The sequence below is a fragment of the Lissotriton helveticus genome, chromosome 6 (assembly GCF_964261635.1).
Source record: "Lissotriton helveticus chromosome 6, aLisHel1.1, whole genome shotgun sequence".
In the NCBI taxonomy this organism is placed as follows: domain Eukaryota; kingdom Metazoa; phylum Chordata; class Amphibia; order Caudata; family Salamandridae; genus Lissotriton; species Lissotriton helveticus.
In genome coordinates, this window is record NC_136067.1 from 435,053,328 (window position 1) to 435,080,849 (window position 27,522).

Here is a 27,522-nt window from a genome sequence, read left to right on the forward strand (position 1 = left end):
AGTGTTAACTATCCATTAAAGGTAGGTGAGCCATTAAAGGCTCAAATCTGGGTCAAACTATTTGTCTGGCTCCGGATCAGCCTGAGGTCAGCTAGGTCTCTTGTGCCAAGAGCGTATTCTTCTTGATAAATATGCATCTTGTTCATATCCTCACTCTCTCATCACAGTGCACGCAAATCCCCAGCAGTTGTAGTGGCGGAGGGGCTAGCCAGCACCCCAGGCATTTGTATTTTGATTACTCTGTAATCAAAATGCACAAAAAGACTGTGCACTGGCCAGAACCTCCTCCAGTGCACCTGTGAGTGATGGGGTATAGTTGCACTCAGTTGTGGTGCAATTGCAAAAAAATAGTACTGTAGCCTGTTCAAGCTGTACTATTCAACTATGTAGAATGCTTTGCTGTGGTTGCTCAACTTGTTGTTTTGCAGCACATATATCAAGATATGTGGCACAAATGCTACTGCCTGCCTGTGCTGATAAAAATGTGTACTGGAGTGTTTAAGAAATTGGGTTATTCGTAGGGGGGGTGTAAACCGTACTGAAGCAGCAATCTCAATCCTTGTCAAGGTAAAGTTACAAACACATCTCAAACTAACCCATGCTCAACCAGCTTGGCACAAAGCAGTCAGGCTTAACGAAGAGGCATTGTGTGTGAAGTATTATTGCAGCACTTCAAACAGTAATAAAGTGACAACACAACACAAGAAAAAATCTGAAATCAATTTAGAAAAATAGAGTAGATTTAAAGACCAAAAAGACAAAAATCCAATCAGTAGAACCAGAGATATGCTATGTTAAAGATTTAAGTGAAAATAGCTCGAAAAAAATCCAAAGCTCCAACTGTGGACTTCTGGTCCCTATAGACCACTAAATAGTCACAGGTTTAGGCCAACCATAATTGAGCACAGGCTGGCTACAGGCACCCCATTTGTCCTGCTGAAGAAGAGAACCTTAAGTTCTGTTTATGGGGAGTTGCAGAGTTCCGCGTCGAGGACACAGATGAGGCGATGTAAGGTCCTGGTCAGAGATGCTTCATGCAGCATCGGCTCCGAGAAGCTGCAATGTCCTGCATCATTGTCAAGACGGCTGTTGATGAGGGTTCTTGTGTTGAGAAGTCCTGCATGGAAGATGTGTCACGCAACGCCTGCGTCTGATTAAGCTGCGGGGTTTGTAATGCAGATCTGTGCGTCATCATTAAAGCTGTCGTTGATGAGAGGCTTGCGATGCCAGAGCCTGCGTCAGGGATGCATCGCACAGCAGCACTTCTGATGGGACTGCAGGCTGTGAGGGCAATGTAACGTCCTTGCGCCGGGAAAGTCAATGCGACAGAGGTGCAGCATTTGTTTTGTTTGGGGTTGCTCAATGCAGCAGAATAGATGCATCTGGGTCCATAGATGGGCTGGCTGAGCACCTTCAGGCCCACTTCCAAGGGCCCAGGGCTGGAGTGGCGCCACTTGGCAGGGTAAGACTTACAGATGGCAGAGTCCAAGTTCTGGGTTCACGGTTGTGGGAAGCCTGCTATATCCTTGAGGTTTCTGATCAGGAGACCAGCTAACTAGCCCTTAGAGTTACTCTAGGGTCTTGGGTTTAAAGAGGCAGGTCCAGTCCTTCTCACCCAAGCAGGAGGCCTAAGGGCAGAAGGGCAGCAATTTGGCACAACAGGGCAGCAGGCTTTCAGAGCAACAGACCAGCAGAGTTGCAGTCCTTTCAGCAGCACTGCAGTCCTTCTTCCTGACAGAGTCCACGGGTCCAGACGTGAACTGAGGAGTTGGTGTCTGAGTTGCAATATTTATTCCTGGTGTCCACCTTGAAGTGGGGGAAGCTTCCTGAGGATTCCCCCCCCCCGATGTGCTTGCAATTTCCTGCTTCCATGGCCCAAGATTGTCTACCCTCATAACACACTAGTGTCAAGCTCTTTTGTGAGAGTGATCAGTTAGGGCATTTGTGAAGTGCAAGCGTGATAGATGATTGCTCCTCCCCTTTGTTAACTCAGTGTGGACCATGCCGCAAATACCCAACTTCCCTTTGTCTGTCTGGGAGCAATACACACAGACCAACAGCCAACTACACCTAGTCAAGTGACCTAGTGTCCAGACAGCAGACACCAAATAGTTGGGACAAGAAAATGCCATCTTTCTAAAAAATAATTAAAAAAAATAATTAAATACAAAAGGACAACTCAATATTCCCTTTTGAGCTTGGGAATTAGAAATCAGGTATGTAATAATGGCAAAAAGGGATTTGTTCAAAACAAATTTAACATATATATTAGCCATTTGGGATGTCTAAGCATGACACCATAACTGAACTGAAAGATATACACAAAATTCTTTAAGAAAATACATTTCAGAGTGCAGGTGTATGTCGTTATATCAAATTTGTTTTGAAATTCTAAATTATAAGAATAGGGGTTCAAAAACCCAGTCTCCACACACATTGACAGTGAGCACTGCAATGTGTTTCTACATTAGCATCCCATTTGTTAGATAGAGTTGTGGCAGAGCCGCCACAGCTACTGACTCCAGAGCGCAGGGCTCATGGTTCGATCACTCAGCTCAGCACAATGTGACTCTGGTCAACAGCTCACTTAATCTCCCCAATGGCCCCAAGTGCCTTGAGACCCCTAGAGGTGAGTAGTTTGTTCTTTACAAATACCAGATTTAGATTTAGATTTAGAATTCATGTTGAACCCCACTTTCCAAATATATAACAAGAGCCTGTCCCTCACAGAAGGACTAGACTTAGAAAATAAATGTAACAATGACTCAAAAGGAAGTTAGGTTAAGTGTTGATGTTTCGGTCTTGGTTGTGCATCTGTGAGACCATATTCAAGACTGTGTAATTGTATGAAGACTGGTAGGTCAGTGAACTAGTGACTCCAATTTGTCAAATGCCACTTGTCAAGGGATTAGGCAGTGTAGAGGTACCATGCGATTAACTACTACAATTTATGAGGTAGATTCATCAGTCGGAAACTCTGCATTTATGTGCCCCAATTATGCATTTCTGTGCTTGGACTCGTTAAAGTAGTTTTCGCATAGTCGAGGAAAAGCTGTCAGTCTCAATCAGTAGTGAACAACAGGAGCCTAACCCAACTTTCTTTTTAGTCATTGTTAGTCATTTGCTCTACGCCAAATCCTCATAAATATGCCCCTAAGTTGTTTTCCTATGCAATTAATGTGAACCCTTGCTCATATATCATGGGGGTGACTGTGGCAGAGCAGAAGAACAGTGAGAAGAGAGAACCTGAGTCATGAGTCTACACAATCATTCTTTCTGGGAAATATATGATGCTGTGGTCTGCTGTGGGGTATGACTGGACTATGGGCAGATACGAATACCAGGGGTCATTGTACCGGTTACTGCTATGAACTGAGAAGAACTCAGCTATGTGACTGTGACAGGTGATTGGAGTAGAGTACAGATGACTAAACAGAGGAGCATATTTTTGGGGATTTGGCATAGGGGAGTGCAGCAAGTCACCTTGCGCTGCCCTACATCAAAGTCAAAGGGCAGGAATGCACCCTATTTACCCATTACAGTGCATTCCTGTTCTTTCCCCCTGCACTGGTGCAGTTTCAGCAGCATAGAGCCAATGCAGGTACCCTTGCACCATGGTGCAAGGGTGCCTGTGTTGTCAGCAGGACTGTTTAAGTGCAGGAAGGTTTAAGTCCTGCACAGAAACAATCCATGTAGGTGTGTGCCTCTTTCTATTTGTGCTGCAGAATGTAACACTCATAGCAAGTGGAATAAACAAGGAGAAATACAATTATTTCTCTTTGTTACATCTCAACTTGGGAGGCGTAATGTTTTAGTGCATCATCAGATTTACATGGCCTTGCAAATCTGGAGGAGCGTCAAAATCCATGATTGTTGCATGGGAACACCCACTGCAATCCCCATGGAATGCCTCCCTAGCGCAGAGTAAGGCAATGCAGCAATTTGCCCTGCTTTGCCTTACTCCATATCTATGATGCCATTCGGAGCCACGCAAAGTGGCTTTGCATTGCCTCATAGATATGATTTGATAGTTTGCCCCGCCACAGCATAAAAAAAATGATTCCATGGCGGCACAATTGGCTCAAAAATATGCCCCTGAGTTTGGGAGGCAACATTGAGAAATGCCTCAGTGTGAGCACGAAGTGAAGTATAATGGGGCAGGGGCAATAGGAAAGTTATTTCAATAGCCGTGTTTGCTTTCGACAGCAGAACTTATTAGCGTACACATAGTGCATGCTTCTCCAATGAGTAGCTCGTGTGCTACTAGTAGCTTTCCTGTTACCTGTAAGTAGCTCTACTGGGTGTAACTCAGTGAAATGAATTAGAAACTTTTGCTTGGTTGCATTAATGTATTTATACCAAAGTTGAAAAGCGTGTATTTGAGATGAACTTGGGAGTATTTTCAGAATTTGTGCAGATGCTATAATTCAAATCATTGTAGTCTTAGAATACACTCTGGAGAGGTGCAAAGAACTCTATGAACAACTTATTTCTCTTGAATGTGTGTGTTTCTTCAAATGCTTTTATTCTTCTCAATTAAATCCATTGCATTGTGTTGATGGTGCAAATATCATCTGTTATCTCTCTAATCAATCAAATAATTCATCCAATCGTCTTTGAAATGGTTCCCAATCCATTTAAAACAACTGTCCTTCATCTAGTAATTTCCAAAGCGGACTCTACTAAGCTTGAATCGATCCTACCCTGCGACTGGTCTGACCACCACATCATTAAATTCCACATCAATGAAACAATTAAATTACTTTCCACCCAACCCACGAGAACAAAAATCTGGAAGAGGAACTTAAAAAACATGGGTTCTGACTTACTCACAACCTCCAGTCCTAACATCCTGAAGGCTTATTGGATGTACAAGGTCTAACTAATCACTTCTTCCACTCCATGAACACGGTACTAGACAAACTAGCTCCCTTACAACTGAAAAGAGTCACCACAAAAGACTCAAAACCCTGGTTTAATGGTAGGCTAAATTAAGACATACGGTCTCTATGATTAACTGAATGACGATGGAGATCAGCACCATCCTCTGACCACCTCAAGCTACTAAGAAGCAAGAGAAACAACTACGACAGAAAGATCAGATAATCAAAATCAGACTTCTTCAGTAAGCAATTAGATCAAGCCAAAGACTGTCCCAAAAAGCTATTCAAACTAATCATACCTCGATGTACCCCACCGCCCCCAAGCTAACCCAGACTCACTACCCAATTGCGAGGAATTTGCCACCTTCTATACTATGAAGACAGAAAACATAAAGACGAACCTGCTCAATAACTCAATATCTCATACCGTCTCTCACATGGACACTTCACGGCCCCCGCTAGGAGCCCCATTTACATGGTCCTCAAAGTTCGTTCTCAAAACCAACGCATCCTGGTCCTCCTTCAACACCAACAGTGAAGAATTTATGTTAAAAATGCTCACAGCCCTGAACCGCTCCAGCCACTTCACAGACCCTCTTCGTGCAAACTACAGAAAAGACTTAATTCCACTGTTATTACCTCTATGGACCAAGATTATAAACACCTCTCTCCTTCAAGGAACCATCCCAGAAATCCTGAAAGCAGGGCAGGTATTCCCTATCCTAAAGAAGCCATCTGCATACCCATCGGACCTAAATAACTATCACCCAATATCCAACATCCCTACCCTGGCCAAACATTTAGAAAAATGTGTTCACACACAGCTTGGCAAACACAAAGATCAATTCAACCTACTCAACCAATACCAATCCCGCTTCCGTGCAGGTCACAGTACTGAATCAGCCATGGCCCACATAATAGATGATGCATTAAAAATCCTTGACCAAAATGAAGCCTGTTTACTAATCTTGCTTGACCTATCCTCGGCCTTTGACACCAATAAACACGACAACTTGATTTATCTCCTGAAATACAGAATGGGATTTTCTGGATCTGTTCTAAATTGGTTCACCTCCTTCCTACAAAATATATCACAAAGATTCAAGATTAATCAATCCTTATCCAAGCCTGTCCCAGTCACTTTAGGAGTACTGCAGGGATCATCCCTTTCACCTACACTTTTTAACCTTTTCATGGAACTACTTACTGATCTTCTCAGCTCCTTGAATGTCCATTTTCACATGTACGCAGAAGATACACAACTTTACATAAAGATCCACTGACTTGAAGACATCAAATCCCTCAATTCAACACTTCAAAAAATGCAGAGCTGGCTAGCCGAAAAACATTTGAAACTAAACACCCTCAAAATTGAATTCCTCCCCCCAACCAATCAACCACCATCCTTGATTGGATGAACCACCTAACAGCACTCAAAGATCAACCTCTCATTATCAACTCAGCAAAATCGTTGGGAATGACTCTGGACAGAAATCTAAATATGCAGAAAAACATTAGCGCAAAATAAGCAAATTTTCAGATGAAAACCTTGAGAAGACTGAACCCCTTCCTGCCCACAAATGACTTCAAACAGGCAGTTCAAGCTCTAGTCATCCCTACAGTGAAATATTGGAGTGTCACTCTATGCGGCCTTCCCAGATCGATGATAGCCCCTCTTAGAGCCTCAATCAACACACCTGCCAGATTCATCACAGGTTCCAAAAGAAACAGTCACATCTCCCCTGCGAGCCCTCAACTGGCTGCCTTTCGAGGCGAGAATTCATCTGAAAATCGCTTGTATAACGTACAAGGCATTACATCACAAAACTCTGAGTTATCTAGCTCAGAACTGGTTCTCTCGTGAGGTGACAGATACACCAGTAGTTCCAATAATATTCTGATGAAATCGCAACGATTTGCCAAGAAGAAAACATAGAACTGCACCTTCTCGGGAATGGCTACCAGGATTTGGAATGCTTTGCCCCCAGAAATGAGATAGAACCCTTCCACCGCATTCTTCAAAAAAGAAGTGAAAGCTATTCTCATGGCTAAATTTACCTAAATATACACCTGTAACATATTTATATAGTATTAATTTCTATGCTTGTTTTTTGTTACTTACATCTGCACTGTAAAGCGCTTTGATACCCGTAAGGGTCTTGTTCTGCTATACAAAACCTTCAAACTAAATAAAAATAAAAAAGAAATCAGGGGAATATCCATAATGTAAAAATATGTCCACTAACAAATAAAAAAGCCTCAAAAAGGCATGCAATTAGTTATCAGGAGGTAAGTGAAAAAGAACTAAATATTAACTGGTTGAAAATGTGGTTTTAAGGTAACCAGAAATACCCAAACAGATACTTTTTAATTCAAATGTGTAGATTATGCGGCCGATTAAGATGTCAGTCAGTAAGACTTGAACTGCTGGTTGGAGGATTACCGACCGATATGGTGGGTTTACAGTCCGACTGCCGAATTACAATGTAGTTCAACCTGTACATGAGGACATTCTGTCTGTGTGCTTAATGAACATGTGGTTGTATCAGTTATTTGTATGATGCATCGGATTATTGATAATAAAAAGTACCATTATTAGAGGCGATTACACGCGTGTAACCATGTTACTTATAAAGTGACCCAGTCTGTAGTGCAAAAGCCATACATAACCATTGGTTATTATCACTAACAAAATCCAAACAAGATTGTGATCACAGGAATGTTCTTGCTCATGCAAGTGGTCACCCGTCCAGGCTGTCTAACTTATCACTTAAACTTTGCGGTGAATAAAGCTCTTACATTCATGTAGTGAGCAGTGGTTCTACCTGCTTATAGCAAGATGCCATGTGATGCACATGTGTTTCAAGAAATTAGTCACATGGTGCTCATGTTACATTTCTCGATGTCAATCACGGTTCAAACTGCAAAATTCCAGTATCTTCCAAAAGAGAGGCCAACATTACCACTGTAAATGTTAGTTAAACTGGTTAACAGAAAGAAATCTGAATTCAAAGCGAAATACCAATCTTTAAAGCAAACGTCCTTTGAGCAAGAAAAAGAAGTGACCATCTTTAACCACTTCCACGCTAGCGGTTTTCCCGCTGTGCGCTGGAATTTCAAAATCACCATGTTGAGTGACGAGTTCACCTTGTCATCCGCACAGGGGAGGTAAAGCTGATGACGAGCTGAGCTCGTCATCAGCATGGAAGGGGTTAAACATGTTCTAAATGAATGTGTTGACATAAAAATATTCACACATACAGAGAATGCTCAAAATGTTTTTAAAAAACTGTATAAACATAAACTGCTATCATACATTCCATCGGAAGCTATTGATAATTTAGTATTAGAAAATCAATATTATTTTATGATGTAAAAATGAACCTGATAAGTAACATAATGATAAGTCAATGTTAAAATTGTAACATTGATTCTCCTTAGGGTAATAGTTTATTAACATTAACAGAGTATCAAGCAAAATGTAACTCAGTGTGGAACTAACCAGCCATAAGAAATGGAAAATAAAAATAAAATAAGACAAATGTGATGGCTCGCTCTTTAGGTATTTACTGATCAAAGTATATGATCATGAGGTATCCAAAAAAGAATGACATATCCACACGATCATTAAGACCCTTGGGGTGAAGGATATCCAGTCTTTTTTTCCAATACAGTTATCTCTATAACAATCTTTTCCGAAGATCAAATTCAGGATTATACATTAAGTACTCAGTCACTTCACATTTTATCTGAGAGAGGTAATGATTGAATTTGTTGAACTGTCCTGCTATTGCAGACCTGTCAGAATGATGACAAATGTTACCTATGTGTTTGGTGATATGTAGTTTGATCTTTTTCTCACTCCTACCTACAAATAGTATCCCACAAGGATAATTCAAGGAATATACCCAAATATTGGTATTACCATCACTTTGCTGTTTCAGCCTGATTGGAGTTCCGGTTTGTGGATGGTAAAGTGTAGGGCCAGTGCTAACATTATTACAGAGTAGCAAAAAGCATTTTGATTCAGCAAATGATTAGGAACAGATGGGATATACTCTGAGTTGAACCTTATTTTGAAAAACTTTTCAATGATCCACCATTATTTGCTTATAAGCACACACAGAATTTGGAAGAACTCATCACTCATAAAAACACCACTGGAATGACCACAATATGACCAGGAACTTTCCATTGCCATAATTGTGCACATTGTAATAATGCTATTAGAGGTCCAATACTTTACCATCCACAAAAAGGATTTCAATCAGGCTGCAACAGCAAAGTGATTGTAATACCAATATTTGTGTCTATTCCTTGAAATGCCCTTGCAGGCTACTATACTTTGGGGTGACTGAAATAAAAGGTCAAACCACGTATCACCAGACACAGAATTTGCATTTGTCATCATTCCAACAGGTCTGCAATAGCGGTACACTTCAATAAATTCAATCATAAAATCTCTCAACTCAAATTTCAAGTCATTGAGTACTTAATGTATACTCCTGAATATGATCTACAGAAAAAATATTTACAGAGAGAAACATATTGGCTTTAACAACTGGATATCCTTCACCCGATTGTCCTAATGATCCTGTGGAAATGTCTTGTTTTTTGCATTATAGATAATGCCTCATGAACATATACTTTAGCGAGAAAACACCTAAAGAGCAAGCCATCACATTTGTTTCATTTTATTTGTATTTGTTATTTTCCCATTCTTATAAATTCTTACTTTCTAATTGCGCAACATTGCGCTTAACACTCTGATGTTGTTGATAAGTTATTGCCATACGGTAGAACAGTGTTACATTTAAACATTAACTTATTGTTATGCTACTCATCAGGTTTATTTTTACATCATAAAATAATATTGACATTCAGATATTAATATCCTCTGATGGAATGTATGTTAGCAGTTTATGGTTATATAGTTTTTTAGAAAGGATTCTAAATTCTAAGTCAAAATGGCAGTGTAAACTGCACACAAAGGCTCTGCAGTGGCCGGCCTGAGACATGTATAAATTGCTACTTATTTGGGTGGCGCAGTCAATGCTGCAGGCCCACTAGTCGCATTTAATTTACAGGCCCTGGGCACATGTAGGTCATTCTTCTAGGGACTTAAATATACATTAAATATGCCAATTGTGTATAAGCCCATCAACTCATGTTTAGTGGAGAAGCACATGCACTTTGCACTGGTTGGCTGTGTTAAAGTGCTCAAAGTCTTAGAGCCAAAAAAAGGAATACAGCACAATTTGAGGCAAGCATGCAAAATGTTTAGGAGCACACCACCCTAAGGCTGTCAGGTCTAACAACAGTTATGTATGGCTTTTAAACTACAGACTTGGGTGACAGTGGTACTGACCCCCCTAAAAGTAACCATAGTTGCACAAATTCAATTGCGTTTCATTATGGCAGTGTTCTATCCTCAATAATCCATGGCACCATAGAAACAACTAACACAACCACATGTTTATTAAGTACACAGACTTTTGAATTAGAATTGAATTAGAAAGTATTTGTTTGGGCATTTGTGCTTACCTTAACACCACATTTTTGATTTGTTAGCGCTTCATTCTTTATCACTTATCTCCTGATAATTAATTATATGCATTTTTTAGGCTTTTTTTATTTGTAAGTGGATATAGATTTACATTATAGATATTCCACTGGTGAATTGAGAATCATTTAAGAGATGATTGGATACTTTATTTGATTGGTGAAAGAGAGAGCAGATGATAATTCCATCATTAACACAATGCAACTGATTTTCTTGAGAAGAATAAAAGCATTTGAAAAAAAACACACATTCAGTAGCAATTAATTGTTGATAGGGTGCTTTGCCCCTCTCCACAGTGTGATCTGGGTCTATAATGATTTGAATTATAGCATCTGCACCATATAAATAGTAACCTTGGGCTGAATTTATAACAGGTTAGCACGTTTGAATGTTTTATAGCCAAAATGGATTAATCACAGGTGTGTTTGAAAACAATTGAGTCTATTTGTGGAATTTACCACCTGATTTTTTAAGAAAAATGGTGGAATTTTTAAAATATATTTAAAGCTGATATTTGAGTGATCAAATGCATGCTACAGAGACTATTAATAGGGTTATTGACATGGTTCTAGAGAAATTACAGCTATGACTGTAATTGATTATGCATGTATAGGTATTCACATTGACAAAGCCTTTTGTGCATTACTGCTGGCAACCGTGGTCGATGCACTGAGATGAGTGCTGCTGGTAATCTTGCATATGGTGGCCACTTCTGTAATACTAACTGATATGGTTAGTATTACATCTCTAATAATATTAGTAGCTCAAGTGAATTTTCATTGAAGATAACTAGCTCCTATTACATAAAAGGTCGGAGACCCCTGCCATAGTGTATATTGATTGGAAACCTTAGTTCTGCAGACATTAAAAAGGCAGTTCAGTAAATTATGAAGAACTAACTCATAAAGCTTTGAAATAGGTCCTATATTATATAGCTTTTTGCCCTGATTGGACTGGTTGAAGAAAATTAATCCAATAACAGACAAAATATCTAGTGCTGTAGTTAGAGTTAGGTCCCATTTAGGAGGATGGCAACTTTACTTAGAATGTGATGTTTCTGCAACACTGCAATAAAATGGCACTTGATATAAGTTGTAAACTGTTGTACTGGCTTGTTATAGAAAAAGCACTTGTGAAGGCTGGTTACTTTAACCATTATTGCCATAATTTGTTGTTTTTTTTTAAATGCTGTTTTTCAAGAATATTTTAAAAGGGGCATTTGATTAAGAATGACTCAAGTGCATTTTGTGACTGGTGGTAGCAGATTCTTCTAGCTTCATAATTAGAGGTAGGCCTAGTATTGAAAGCTCAAGCAAGGCTCGAACCTGAAGTTTGGCTCTGGCTCAGCTCCAGGTCCTGTTGGAATCTCAAGTAGTTTTCATGTGGTTTCTGACGTATTCTCTGATTTACCAGCGCTGGTAGACCTGGAAAAATGCCAAATAGATACGCCTTCTCAGGTGAGGGGTAACTCTTTATTTATCCTCGTTGTTTCCTCTTTATCATTCTGCAGCACACATAGAAAGTGGAATATGCCTCTCAGGATTGTTTTGTGCGGGAAGGTTTCCCTTTCTGCACAGAAAAAATCCTACTTGCAACGCAGGCACCCTAGCACCATTAGGCAAGGGTACCTGAGTTGGTGCTATGCTGCCAAAAGAGTGCCAGTGCAGGGGAAAAGGCAGGAATGTGCCATATTGCCTTAAATACAGCACATTCCTGCCCTTTCCCTGTCAATCAGTGCAGCGCAGCTAGGTGACTTGCTGCGCTGCGTGACAAGTTCGGAAATTGGCTCCAATATATCCTGTGCCTATTAACAATGAATGTGACTTTGTGTAATGTAATTGGTGGTCATGTAAAGTGCTCGAATACCTTCGGGTCAAGTTTGCGCTATATAAAAACAATTCAAAGAGGTAATAACAAAGCATTAAGAAGAGGAAAAACAGCTAGCTAGCCATTTATTGGCTGATTGTATAAAGGGAAAGCTTTTACTTTCCAGTATGTGAGTTCAGAATACCAGTTGTGCAAAAACCAACTGTGTTTGATTTACTAGACTATAATTGTGCTGTATAATAATCTGGGCAATATAAAGGGATTACATGACAAATGTCTTGCCTCTTAGTTAACCAATGATGCATGTTTAATAATGGTCACTTTAAATAAGTACTTCGCAGTGCAGTGTTTTAATGAGACATATTAATATCAAAGTTTCCACATGTTAAAAAATATACTTTTTGGGATTTTGGAGGATTTGTATCATATTTTATGTGATGTTTATTGCATGATTTACATGGCAAACCTTTTGAGGGCTCAGTTTGTGCACGGGCACTAAGAGCAGCGCCAGATCCTTGGGTCGGGTCTGGCTCGGCTCTCCCTGTTAATGTTGGCTCACCCACCTCTATACCTCATTGCTATTGGCTTTCCTATGTGACAAATCAGGGCAAGCTTTGGGGGAGGGTTTCGGAAGGTTTGTCTGAGAGCACACAGCCATCATCTGCGTTCCCAAAATGTGATGTAGCTCACAGCAGCACAGAGGAAGGAAACGGTACTGACAGGTCCTGGGCCATAACGCAAGTCCTTGAAGCCTGCATCTCAGGGGGTCGCCAAAGCTTCAGGGGGCAACCAGCCCCTCTAGGGGACTCCATTCAGGCAAGGCAAATGCATTTCTGTGAGACTAAGAGGGCCCCTCTTCACGTTCTTCAAGGGGCCTCCATCATTTTGCGTTAAACCACTGGGCAGGTCAGTTTAAAAGGCCATGTTATGATAAGAGTACTTTGAACTCCGGGCTGTTTATTGTTGGCCACCATGGCAGCTGCATAAACATCCTCTTTAATGCAGTGGCCTGCGAAGAGGGCGATGTCACTGGGTATGTGGCACAGAATGGGGAGTGTGTTACGCAAGCAGGACTGAAAGGTGAAAATAATGTGAAATAATCATATAGAACACGACCTATTTAGCTAATCTTTTTTCCCTTTTCCCGAACATGCTTCTCCTATTTGTCATACATATTACAGCAAAAAAATGTATTCAAGCAGGCCCCCCGATGTTCATCAGCGATATCATTGTGCATGTCAAATGCAATTAGAGACACCATCGCTCATTTAATGACGTGCTGCGTTCTGTGCCACGCGGTGCGGTATGAGAGGCAATCACTTCACGTGGGTATGCTCTGCGCATTATCGGAGGAGAGTGGACGCGACCTAAATCTCCCCACTGCCCTTGAGACTTATCGATCTCTGCTGTCTGGGCACTCTCATAGCCTTCACCTTGTCTTCCTCCATGCCCCCCTTCTCGCAGAGACGACAAAGAGCGCCAAGATTATGCAAGCCCTCGGCAGACTGTCGAGAACAGCCTCCCTGCTTTCAGGTCACACACTGTGCTTTCAAGAGCTCGCCAGCAGTGCCACCTACTGGTCAAGGACCATTCCTTCGTGCATTTCTATATATAAAAGATTCACAGTAAAAAGCTGGTAACATTTGAGACAATGAAGATCGCTTTCGCAGATACATGCACCTAATGTAACCCACAGTAAATATACATTTTAACTAGTGCGAATGACAATGCAAAACAATTTTGCAAGATGTATCTGTTTCCCGAAAATGCAAATGTGGAAACAAGTGTTACTTACACCTGTCCAGTTTGCAGAAATAATTGTTTCACAATGGGCAGTTTAATTATAAAATAGACTGATTGATCAACATGTGTGACATATTTTTATTATGATTCGATTTGTATGTGTCAAACAGGTTTTTGAAAAAAAAAGGATTGTCTATGGCCAATCAATTATCTAAAGTGAGCAAGCAGATATTGCACTGCATGTGCTACTCATGCACTTAAAAATGAACAAACTAGATTACCCTCAAACGTACCCCCACCAAAGTCGCACTGGAAAACAGGATAACATTTAGTTTCTCGTCGTGTTAGTTTTTATACAGGGAAGAAGCAATATCCATTCGCTCGATTCCCTACTACAGAGGCAGAAGGCATTGTGAAAATGGTTGCATCCTGTTTTTATTTTCCACTAGAGCAAAGTTTCTATAATATGTCCCCAGGTTGTCGTTGCCGTTGGCAGGGATAGTTCAGAAGCCTTCGATTCAATGTTTTTCGGTTTCAAAGTCTATTGATCTATCAGATGGGATGCAAACCGAGCTTGGAATGATGTTTTGTTCTTTTTATGCCGTTTTGTCACTTTTGTGGTGATGTATTGGTGGTACTTTATATGTAAGCAGAAACTTCAAATACATTTCAAGTGAACATGAAGCCAATGGAGTGCGCACTGTTGGTAACTGTAAAAAGTTCACCGACAAGGAATAAAATCCATATTTTTTACCTATTTAATTTATTAGAATAATATTCTAAAAAAAGATTTTATTTTAACCCAAAAACCATAAACAAAATGGTTTGGGGGCTCATGCAGTAGACAAGTTAAAATGGTTCATATATGCTTGGACTGCAAATTGTATTGGAAAACTGCTTAATTATGTCCCCAACCACTTATACATTAAAAAAAAAACAATTGTACCGGATTATGTTCATGTTTGTTTTCCCTCTCTGTTCTCGGACCTGTTCTAAACATATCACCTCAGGTCCAGCTCATATGACTGAGGATGACCTTGCAGAAACCCAAAGCGCATTTCTGAAATCTAATGGAAAGGTTGAATCGACTTTTCCATCATAAATCACAACAGGACTGAGGTTGCAGCCTGCACTAGAAATTCCAGGATTTAACTATGGGACCGCAGACGAGGCTATCCTAATTGCAGATTGCGCACCATACAAATGCCAACTCACACACCATAGCCATTTTAAAGTCAAGTAGTAAGCAAAGAGATTGCCACTAAGTACGAGCAGAGTGTTGTGCTCTCAACACGCTTCCACAGGTCAGCACAATTCTTAAAAATATTGAGGATTTGTAAATATTTGCTTCTGGGCAATGGATGTCATCAAGAAAGACATGCTTACAAATACGGGATGTCATAGTGGGAAAGTAGCATTGTGTAATCCGGCGTCACTATATTGATGGGGTCCCAAACACAGTTAAGTGAGATATTTCCACTTTTTGAATCTAATGTAACGTTCTATTTGTTTCATTTCTAAATTCACAGCCTCTCTGGGTGTCCTATTGCTGCAGCTGAGAAGCTAGCTAAAGCCCAAGAGAAACATCAAACCTGTGACGTGTCGAAGTCAAACCAGGCATCAGACCGCGTTTTAAGGTATTGGATTATGCTTCTTCTATATGATTTCAGCAGCTAGCATGATAATCATTTCAATGTTTGTGTTTCCGTTCCCTGTAACCCTACCAGCAATATTTGTGAACACTTTTTGTATTGGCAGTGTTTTGAGCAATTCAGAAGGTGTGAAGAAAATCGTATGGGTGTGGAAGGTTGATAACATAACCTGTTTACTTTGCTGTGGCAGATTATATAGGCATGATGCAATACGAAACATGGATCTAACTCTCCATTTTTGAATAAATTCCAAAATTATATAGAAAACCTTATGCATAATCATACAAACTATAGAGGACAATCATAGACGGATTTGTAGATCATTGGGGCCATTTTCCTGGCTGTTAGTAAGAATTCCATCTGAAGTTATGTTGGAAAAGTTCAAGATAACATTGTTTTCCAAGATAAATGTCTTCCAGGTAACCGTCTTTAGAAAGGTGCTTCGAGATGTATCCAGGAAGTTTATCTTTCAAATACTTTGGCATTCAGGGCTCATTAAAGCCTCATTACAGAGTCCCTGGATTTTGGTGTGGTAGATCTGCCACCCCTCTCATAAGTTACTAATAAAGGGGTATTAGAAATGGGGTCTCTGGTTGGCTGAGGTATCCACCCAAGCTAGGTAGAAACTACCACTCTAGTCAGGTAAGCTAGATAAATAATAAGATAACCTCTGTTCACCCTCAGGTAGCTTGGCACAGAGCAGTCAGGCTTATCCACAAAGGCAATGCATAAAGTGTTTGTGCAACATACACAGGTTTAAAAATATAGATGATATTTTTATGAATAAAACAAGACCAAAATAACAAAAATCCAATAGGTAGAACCAGAGTTATGAATTTACAACTAATAAATCTAAAACAGTGCTTAGAAGTCAATTGCACTAAAAGGTTACTTTAGGTTAGGTCACGCAAGAACATGATAAATCTCATGTTCATACATGAGACCGTGATGGAGCATTGGTCGGACACAGTTCCAAACAGGTCCAGCTGAAGTTTTACCTTTACAAGGTGATCAAAGTGCCCCGTTCGCGGGGGAGACGGTCTCCGGGTGCAAATCTGAGCATCGCCAGCAAAGATCCGGTAGGCGTGTAGTGTCAGTCGGGCCTTGTGGTCACGTACAGTGAGGCTTGCTGTACGAGGGCATGATGCTGTGGCAGCTTGCGCTGATCCTTTGAGCGAGCAGTGCAGTCCCAGTGGGAACAGGCCCATTCGTGATCACGAAGCTTGATTTCAGAGGGCCAAGAGTTGTAGGTGAGAAAAGCAACTGCACAACCAATTTCTGAGGCCCAGAGTTTGGAGGGCTAGAGTAACTCGGAATGCAATGACCTAAGCAGTGGATTCTTTCTCAAGTAACTCAAATCATATGGATTGGAACTTGAAGGGACATTATAACTTAAGATTTTTTATATTCCCTCAGCTACTTGAAATCTCTTTTTGCCTCAGACGAATTATATTTTGAATGAATCGCAGTGCAATAATTGCACTTTCTTGTTGCGTGAGCTGAACCAGCTATGTTTGAATGACTGATGGTTGCTCTGTGTATGTTTTGCCCTGATGATGACCTGATAATTGAATATGGTCAAAACGCAGTCAACGCCTTCCTTGGCAAAAAATTAGAGGAAGCATTGAGCGTTGTTTGTTTTGTGTGATCCTGCAAACGTATTATTGAATATATTTTTTTCTTTTTTTGCCATGATTATTATTTGTGTTTACACTTTAGTTTGTCCTTTGTTATTGACATATGTTTGTGTAACCCTTTGAGCACCCTGTGTATTATTGTATATTTGAATTTTCCACCAATGAAAAATATATCTTTTGATAATAACTTTTCAAGGGTACAGAATTATTTTATGATTGTTTGAATGGGATCCTTTGATTGAATCATTTGAAGTCACAAATGTTTCTTTTTTGAACTAGGAACCTGAACCACTGTAGCATTTACAAAGCTTGGAGGGGCACCTCAAGCAAGGGTAGGACTCGCAGAAGACAGAGTCCAGTAGCACCAGCAGAATTGTGGGAAATCTTTTGTGTCCCTAAGATTTCAGATAAAAAACAGCAAGCCAGCACGCCTTTGAAGATCACTTGGAGGAAAGGCAGAGTCCAGCTCTCCTTCCGGTAGAGTCAGGATGAAGCAGGCAACAGGGAAACAAGGAAAAGCAGTCCTTTCAGAAAAGCAGTCTAGTTGAGTCCTTTAAGCAGCACAACAGTCCTTCTGACAGAGGTTCACTTCAAGATCCCAAAATGTCTGTTTTGTGGGGTGAGAGACCCAGTACTTATACCCAAAAGTGCATTTGATGTATAGGGTGACTTCAAAGGAACTCTCTGAAGTGCAGAGGGATTCCTTTCAACACAGTCCTGTCTGTCAGGCTAACCCTGGGGAGTAAGCAGTAAGTTTTGTGTGTACAGAACACTACCTATTGAAGTGTCAGCTCCTTCCATTCCTTTCTGCCCATGAAGGCCCACCAGAATGCAGAAGAATGCATATATGTCTAAGAATGCAGATGACCCTCACCTTCTTGTGTTTGTGACTGTTTGGAGAGAATGCAGAAAGTGTAACAATCACTCAGCCCAGATGTGTATTGAGACAGGCTTCAAAGCACTCAGGGTTATAAGCACAGAGAAATTTCCACTTTCTAAAAGTGGCATTTCTAAATCAGTAATGAAATCCAACTTCACCATTAAAGATGATTGATCATTACCATTCCAACATACCAAACATGAAAAAGCTACTCCTCTCTGATCAGGAATTACAGCTTAACAGTATATTAAGGAATTGCATATGCAAGGGTAGATCTCACTGTCGTGAAAAACAAAATAGGCTGTTTGTCACTACCAGGACATGCAAAACATAAAGGTACATGTCCTACCTTTTAGGTACATAGCACCATGCCCTTAGGTTTACTTATGGCATTCCTTAGGGATGATGTATGCATTAGAAGGGGGGTTTAAGGCTTGTTAAGTAGTTTTAAATGGCAATTCAAAGTGGCAGTAAAATGCACACACAGGCACTGCAGTGGCAGACCTGAGACAGGTTTCAAAGGCTACTTTGAAAAAAAAACTTAGGTGGGTTGCACAATGAGTGCTGCAGGTCCACTAGTAGCATTTGAAGAACAAGCCCTGGGTATGTTGCATACCAGTACAACAATTATGGCAATTATGGCATTCAGGTGTACACCAATGTCATTATGATTAGCACTGGTTAACAGTGGCAACGTTTTCAGAGTCCTAAGGCCAACAAAAATAGTTCAGCAAAAAGAAGAGGAGGAAGGCAAAAGGTTTGGGGTGGCCCTTCAGAGAGGACCGTTTTCCAACACTGAGGTACCAGTAAATTTGAGCGGTAGAGTAATCAGGGATTATGAGATGGATCCACATTGCCCTCTTAGAAATGCTGAATTATCTGAGGCCCAATTCCATTAGTTGTTCCTCATTTCATCACAAAAATACAGGCTGCCCATCAAAAACAATGGTTCCACAGAGTTTCTGCTGATCATGTAATTCTGACGGGTTGGTAAATGTAATTATCAGACCCATCAGAATTGAAGAGAAACTCATAATGAGCCTCATCTGTGTCTGCCATTTGAGTATAACACAAGATGTAACTTCAACAAATATCAATCATAGTAATGCACTTGTAAATAGTTTCCTGTAGAGCTCAGGTAGCAAGCTTGAAACTTCCAGAATAATCCATGCAAAAAAATGGGACCTCAAGTTTTTTATCCTGAACATGGACAGTTGATGAGAACCAAAAGAAAGACCTGGAAATTCAAATAAAAGGATGAGGTGATCTAGTCATTAGCTCGAACTGCAGTTAGTAATATTAGCCACAGAAGTAGCAGGAGAAATAGACAGGACAAGCATGGTAAAATGTATAAAGTTATATAGTTGTAACAAAGGAGATATTTTGGTCATGATCTATGTTAGATTTGGGGGTCTCTAGTTGGCATAGGTAGGTACCTGTGACAAATAGGGACTCTGTGTCTAGTCAGGTGCAATGCAACAGCTTCAGCTGTTACACCCTTGCTCAGTGATGCGCCGGCAGCGGCTGCAATGGTGACATGCTTCTTCGATATTGCTAGATATTTTCTGTGATGTGGTGCAATGCGACAGCTACAGCGGCGACATCCTTGTTCAGTGTTGCGACGGCAGCAGCTGCAATGGCGACACGCTTCTTCTTAGTGAGTCGCGCTTCCAGTTCCTTGCAACACGCAGTCCCTCAGAAGGCCCAAAACAGCTGCAGGCACTGCCAAAGAACACTTGGGGAGCTGGTGGTTGAAGTGTCCCTGATACTTCAGCAGGAGGCACGCTCTTCTCTCAAGCCCTTGGAGATCCTTTAGAAGTTGAATAAAGAACACAAAGTTATTTTCTTCTTTCTTCGGCAGTAGACAACCACTGCAGCCCAATCCCCAAAGCAGCACTTCAGCTTAGGGATAGTCTCTCCTCAGTCTCGCTGGTTCCACTCCTCAGAAAAGGTTTCTTCTTGTTGTCCAAAAGTGATCTAAAATTCTGGGGTTTGTGTCCCCTCTTTTATACACAGTTTCTCCTTGTTCTCTGAAGGCAGAGAGGCCTTTGCCTAGACCAAACCAGTTCTGGTCCTTCTTTGCTTTCACAGTGCAGGGCAGAGACATCAGACGCACCACAGGAGGTGGAGCCAGCATTGTGGAGGGAAAGCACAGCCCTGGAGCACTCTGTTGGCATGACTCCCTCTCTCCTTTCACAGTGCAGGGCAGAGACATCAGACGCATCAAAGGAGGTAGAGCCAGCATTGTGGAGGGAAGGCACAGCCCTATTCAGGTCCCAGGTGCAACTCCTCCCTCCCATCTAGATGCAGATCTCTCTGTTCACCACTGGGCTGACTCACCCTGTCTCCTGGAATCCCCTAGCCCTGTCACTCAAACTCCAGACAAGGAATACACAACCTAGCAGAGGCAGGCTTGGATAGTTAGACAAGAAAATTCCTACTTTCTAAAAGTGGTATTTTCAAACACAGAATGTAAAAACCAACTTCACTAAAAGATGTATTTTATCATTCTGAGTTCTGGCATACTAAACTCGAATTTCTACCTAGTTCCCTGAGTCAGTTAGCACTGTAAGATGTAATAATCTAACTGCTCATTCTGGCCTATGGGGAATAGGTAGCCTTGCAATAGTGAAAAACGAAATGGCTGTAATTCACTATTAGGACATGCCACACACACCAGGGCATGTCATACCTTATACTTACAATGCACCCTGCCATTGGGCCTACCATAGGGGTGTCTGATATGAAGAAAAGGGAAGGTTTAGGGACTGGCAAGTGGATGCACATGCCCAGTCAACATGGAAGTACCAGACTGCACACAGGCTATGCGATGGCAGACCTGAGACACACTTTTAAAGGCTGCTTCTGTGGGTGGCACAACCAGTGCTGTAAGCCCACCAGCAGCATTTGGTTTACAAGCCCTGGGCACACTCCTTTTGCACTGTACTAGGGTCTGACAGGTAAACCAAATCAGCCAATCACGGAGTCACTAATCCATACATCAATTTTACAATAGGGAGAGCAAATGCACTTTAGCCCTGATCAGCAGTGGTAAAGTGCCCAGAGTCATGAAACAAACAAAAACAGGTCAGACAAAATACAGGAGGAAGGCAAAAAGTTCAGGGATGACCCTGCAAAAGGGCCAAGTCCAACAGTCTATGTAAGAAATTGGAGTATTAGTTGAGGGGGTGAGAACCCACTGCAAATAATAATCACAATCCTTGTCAGGAAGACCACTAATGTCACTAAATAAACCTATGCTTAACCCCATAGTATCCTGGCACAAAGCAGTCAGTCTTTACTTCGAGTCAATTTGTAAAGATTTATGCAGCACTCAAACAGTAATAAAGTAATAAACACAATAAAAGAAAAATCCCAAACCATTTTAGAAAATAAATAGTATTTTATTAAATATAATGACACCAAAGCTACAATCATCCAGTAAGTAGAACTGGAGGTATGAATTTTTAAAGCTTGAAGTCAAAATAGCACCAAAAAGCACAAAGGGCTAACTGCAGTTATCTGGTCACGCTAGACCAGGTCAAAGTCAAAAGTTAAGGCTTACTACAATGTAGTGCTTGTCTGATACGGGGACCAGGTTCGTCCTGTGGAAAGTTTACCTTTGTATTGAGAAACCTTTATGGAGTAAAAGTGGTCGCTGATCAGTTGTAAATGGGGCAAGCTACAATGTGGCACAACAACAGCAGTTTGCTGAAGAGTGGGTTTAATGCCATCAGTGACAAAGATGGGGAAGCTCTAAGCAGGCAAAGTCTAACTTTACTACTACTAAACTGAGAAAAATCCTAACTTTACGACTTTTGGTATTCACAAAAAGCATTGAGTAGTAGTTAAGTTAGGATTCCTAACTTTACTACTACTAATAAATGCCTTTTGTGAATATCGAAAGTCGTAAAGTTTGGAGTTTTCTCAGTTTAGTAGTAGTAAAGTTAGGAATCCCAGCTTTACTACTACTAAACTACTATAGCTTTGTCCAAGTCAGAGCATTGGATGCTATAGCTACCCACAGAAGGAGCTTGACAACAACATATTTGACTTTGAGGGACACTCACTGTCTTCAGCCTGGGACCTTGCCAGCCGCGGCCCGTGGAGGGAGTTACAGTGGGGCAGGGAGGCAGGGAGGGGGAGGGGCAGGGTGGAGGGTGCTAAAAACCGGCATATGGATAATTGCAGGTAAGTAAACTATTTAATTAATAAAACGAATTTCGTAGCGCGCACTGCATCGCATTTTGCGATGCAGTGCGCGAAACGAAATTCGTATGTATGTCTGGCTAATTTAGAGATGACCACAATAACAGTTGATGATTAATTCAATATACAATAAAAATTACTATTAACTTCTGCCCAAGCTATTTTTACCGTTTTGTGGGCCTATAATACTCCGAATTGTCACACTTGTAGGAGTGTGATGGCTATTAGTTGTGTTGTTACTATCCTTGGCAGCATAGCATTGGCATTGTGTGATGCAAGCTGCAGTGGCCTCCTACCGAGAGCCCTGGCACTTATGTTTTTTTTTACAAATCAAGCATTAAAATTATATTCCATTCTAAAAAGACTTTGACCTGTGCCCTGTAGGCTGCATGCTCTAGACATAATTGCAACTCATTTCATGTAAATGTCATTCCTTTGCAGGCCGATGTGTTTTGTAAAACAGTTAGAGATCCCGCAATACGGATACAGAAATAACGTTTCTACGACGACGCCCCGTTCCAACCTCGCCAAGGAACTGGAGAAGTACTCGAAGACGACGTTTGACTATAATAATTATGACAATCACGCCTATGGAAAGAGAGCCATTGCTCCCAAAGTGCAATCAAGGGATATGTCTCCCAAGGAATATGATGGTAGGAGGAAACTCAACATTACAAAAAACACGTGTGCAGTGACATGTTTTTATTCGTGAGTTAAAAATACACTTTTGGCTTAGATATGTGCAAGCATAAGTATGTTTTTAGAAATGGTACATTTAAATAAAAATCATAGACTTACCCTCGTTTTGTTCACCTGTGTCAGGGGACAGGGCAAGGAATACTAAAGATGAGCTATTTTAAATCTGAAAAGGGGCAATATTCTGAAGAAGGTGGATGCCCGCATAATATTGGTTATGGAGTAAACGTATTGCACCCTGAAGAATGTTAAATAATTATATTGTTTATAATAGTACAAAACAGGATAAGTATTTGCTTTTAAAGTGGGGGGTGGTTAAGTGATGTGGAGTGTCTAATGTGTAGATGACAGTATTAAATACATCTTACTTACAAATCTGAGTAGCTCTCCCTCACTCCACCACATTTATTTGCTCATCTGAAATGTAGCCTTTTCTGTGTCTTGAAAGCACAACAAATCTGTAGCTGGACCATTTTTAGGTCTGAATTGAAAACACAGCTGGCTGCATTACATATTGTTACCAATTTTTCAGAACATTCTTTGAGTGGACTTTGGCTCAACCCAGAGGAGTATTAGTTTTCACCTCATGCTATTGACTATTTGGTGTATCATTCTACCTTCCAGGAAGTGCTAACATTAGAATACCTGAGGGACTGTTTTACATCCAGAAAGTACACTTCGTCATCATAGCATTTGTGTATGCAACACATATAAACATTTGTGAATGTCTGTCTTTAAATGCCTTGGCATATTAAAGCCAAAGCTATTGACATTGCCAATGCTTGTTTAGTTTATGTGTTCAATTTAAATATATATTTTGGTACAGAGTCTTTTTTTATGGAAATTGCCCAACATACCTTGCTTTAAATCAAGAACACTTATATATTGTTATTGCCATTTTTATGTGCAGAATTCAGGTCGCCATAAAGGGCAGCAGGGCTTTCTTGGGTGCCTTGTGCAAGCTAAGAACTTACAGCCAGCTGAGGATGACCTAAGTTTAGAAATCCTATTAAGACTGTACTTTGAAGATTACTGGGCTGCTCTTGTTTTTAAACCCTTTTTCATATGTGTCCTGTAGCCTCACTTGATGGTGTATTGTTGTAAACAAAGAAGATGTTTTATTAAGTAGTTAAGATCAAGATCCCACTAGGAGCAGCCGTCCTGCTGCTCAGCTCATTCTCCAACTGACTTTCTCACTCATCCTCCATTCCACAGCATCACCACACACCAACATTCCACACCCCAGTCACAGTGGCTGAGCAGCAGGTATAACACATCTCCCTTCTTTACAAAGCCTAACATTAGAAACGCTTGCACACATGTTTACACTATAACCAACAAGATGATATAAAGGTACATAGAAATAACAGGTGGAAAACATTGCACATATTATGCGGGGTTAGTCACAGGGTCTGGCTGCAGGCCTGGACTAATGGCCAAACCCCAATGCACTCGGCCAAAGGCTGTGCACAGTTCGGAATTTGCTGCATATGGGGGTTGGTTTTAGGTCCTGGCCAAAGGCCATGCATTGCGGGGGGTTGGATATACGTATGGTAATTTAATAATATGTTAAACAAAATCTAGAAATTCACTGAAAAAAATAAAGGTTAAAGTAACGCTATAGTTAGGTGAAATGTTCAGTAACAACGTAATGATTTAAAGACTTAAAACCACTTATATGCACCGGTTACAGTTATAGTTATCTCAAATAACTATAACTTGTGTCCTAAGGTAACTATAACTTGTGCCCTCATCATGCATTGCCAATTACCTCACATATTTCATCACTCATGACATCTTCTATGACATAATTGATAATATCACTGCAGAATTTGCAATAAAATTATTGATATGAAAACTGTGCATGGCAGGGGCACAAGTTATAGTTACCATATGGCACGAATTATAGTTACTTGAGATAACTACGACCATAAATGGTGAATTTCAGTGATTTTTTGGGTTTAAAACGTTACGTTGGTGCTAAACATTTCACCTACCTAACTTTATTTCAACCTTCGTTTTTTTAAGTGAGTATATATATATATATATATATATATATTTTTTTAAATTATTTTACCCAGTGGCAGTCAACACTAGGTTGTTATAGTTAGGATCTTGTTTCCATAGGAAATGCCTTTTTGTGTTGCTAATAACTTTGGCAGCATTTCCAGCACCCCAAAATGACCTGTTGCTCTCTACTGTTGTGGGAATGAACCCAGAAACACGTCTAAAGTTACGCAGCACAGGCTGCACCAAAAAGGGGGAAGCATTGCAGACTGATACTGAAGTAAGTGTTATTATGCACTGCATTTATCATGATGCATTTGGACAAATTGAGTGTTGGGATGTGAGGCTGTGTGCTTCTACCCTGCCTCCGTTTGTAAAGGCTCCCTTGAGCTACTGAGCTGACGAGCTTGTGTTGATGCACCTGCGCCCAGTGAGTGGTACAGAGCATTTCCAACACCCCTTAAATTACTTGTTGCACTCTACTGATGAATCCAGAAAGGCATGTCTAGAGTTGCAGAGCACAGACTGCACCAAAAAGGATGAGAAATTAAAGACTGCTACCTTCGTAAGTGTTATCATGCACTGTTGCTATTAGGAGGTATGTCTTATTGGGCTGTGAGGGAGAGGGTTGAATATGCCACTGAAAAGTTACCTCTCTTGCCTGAGCATTTCCTTTCCCCAGAACATTTTATTCATGAGCATTCATCATGCTGGCCAATTGTCATGGAATACCTTGTTACATTGCCTGCATCTGTTCCTGAAATAGTTCTCAGACCAAAGGTGAGTTTCTTTCACCAGACCTTATTTCACTTTAAGGCAGTGCAGTTCTGGTACACTAAAAAGACTCTAGTAAACTATATTTAGTACCTTATTTAAGGTTAGGAAGTACTGGTACTCCCCTAAATCTTTTTACAAAACTCTGTTATATTTTCTTGTCCCATTTGGGGCTGGTGGAAGTTAGCCTTCCCAAAGGCAGGATCGCAACCAGCTTGCTTAAAGAGAATACCCTAGAGTAGTCATGACACTGCTAGAACCACCATCCAAACAGCCATCCAATTTAGGTACACCACGCTGCCAATATTTTTAATGGTGTAACCATTTTACAAGGTTACTTTGTAATCATTGATGACTTTGCATGGAAAGCCTTGAAAATGCCCCTCACATGCTGGAAGAAAAATCTAAGGATGCCAATGATATTTAACCATTTGGTGATATATTCAGTATTCCCATTTGTGATGGCAACACTGTCAGTGCAAGGTGAAATTAGCATGCCTGAGTTTTGTCCATGTTGCACTTTCCTTCATAATAATGGGAGCAGTCTCATATAAAGAAGCTCAAAGCCACAATAGAGACCTTGACAGTCAGTAATGTTTCACCTCTGCCATACCAGTAGCAAGGCAGTTCATGTGTCAAACTTTAAAACAGCTCACCATTTTATTTTATTGGCCAACTGTAAGTCTGGATCGCCTCTTGACCCATGCTCCCTGGACATTCTTAAGGTGGCTGCTCCGTTTGTCAATCCTATCCTGAATAAATTGATGAATGCAACCTTGGCGGCAGCTATAGTGCGGCATAGCTAGAAACAGGCCGTACTATTACCATTACTAAAGAAAGCCAATGCAAACCCCAAGATGCATTGCATCTTCAGACCAATTTCTCTTTTGCCTGTTACAGCCACAATGTAGGAGAAGTGTGTCAATTGGCAATCCTCTCATTGCTTGGGACAGAACCTCATGTTACATAACATGCACTCTGGCTTTCGTGCAGGCTACAGCACCAAATCAATCCTATTGGAGGTTGCTGAATTCATTACGGACAATCTTGACCAAGAGGCAGCTGCTATGGTTGTCTTTCTTGATCTGCCGGCAGCCTTCAACATGGTCTACCACTCCATTCTTATGGCAAGGTTATGGAGTGTGGGAGTCCATGGGCCTAGCTCAAGTCATGTCTGGAATAAAGAACTCAAGCGTTCCCCCTTGATGTCTTCTGCCAAATACCTTGACTATGGGGTGCCTCAGGGCTTTACCCTGAGCTCAACTCTTTTTAATGTCTACCTGGCCTCCCTGGCAAAGCTTTTTGAAGCTTGGGGAGTGGGGGTGATCCTGTATGCTGACAACACTCAGCTGATGCTTTCTTTCAAGGAGAAGGATTTCGGACCCTTGAAATTCTTCGCCAAGATCGACTGGAGAAAGTAGGAGGAGGGATCGCCATTGTTTATAAAGATAGTTTGAATATTAGGGTCTTAGAACAAATATTGCTACCCACTATGGAAATAATTATTTTTCATTTGAAAGTCAGCCCTAAGATCCACTGGAAAGGAGCCCTAGTGTATCGCCCGCCCGGACCTAATGCTGGGTTCTCTCTAGCTTTGACTGAACTTTTAGCTCCTCACATGAAAACGAATAAAAATTTCATTCTATTGGGA

At 40.8% G+C, this 27,522-nt stretch overlaps 1 protein-coding gene across 1 annotated transcript in view; it reads left to right on the plus strand.

Annotated features, from left to right (window-relative positions):
- The window catches only part of MYT1L (myelin transcription factor 1 like), a 1,346,830-nt gene that overhangs the window by 1,083,908 nt on the left and 235,400 nt on the right, over nucleotides 1-27,522 (plus strand). The window contains exons 11-12 of the mRNA XM_078647878.1: nucleotides 15,546-15,653; nucleotides 22,836-23,047. Coding sequence (XP_078504004.1) covers nucleotides 15,546-15,653; nucleotides 22,836-23,047 — 320 coding nt within the window. The remainder of the gene's footprint in view (nucleotides 1-15,545; nucleotides 15,654-22,835; nucleotides 23,048-27,522) is intronic.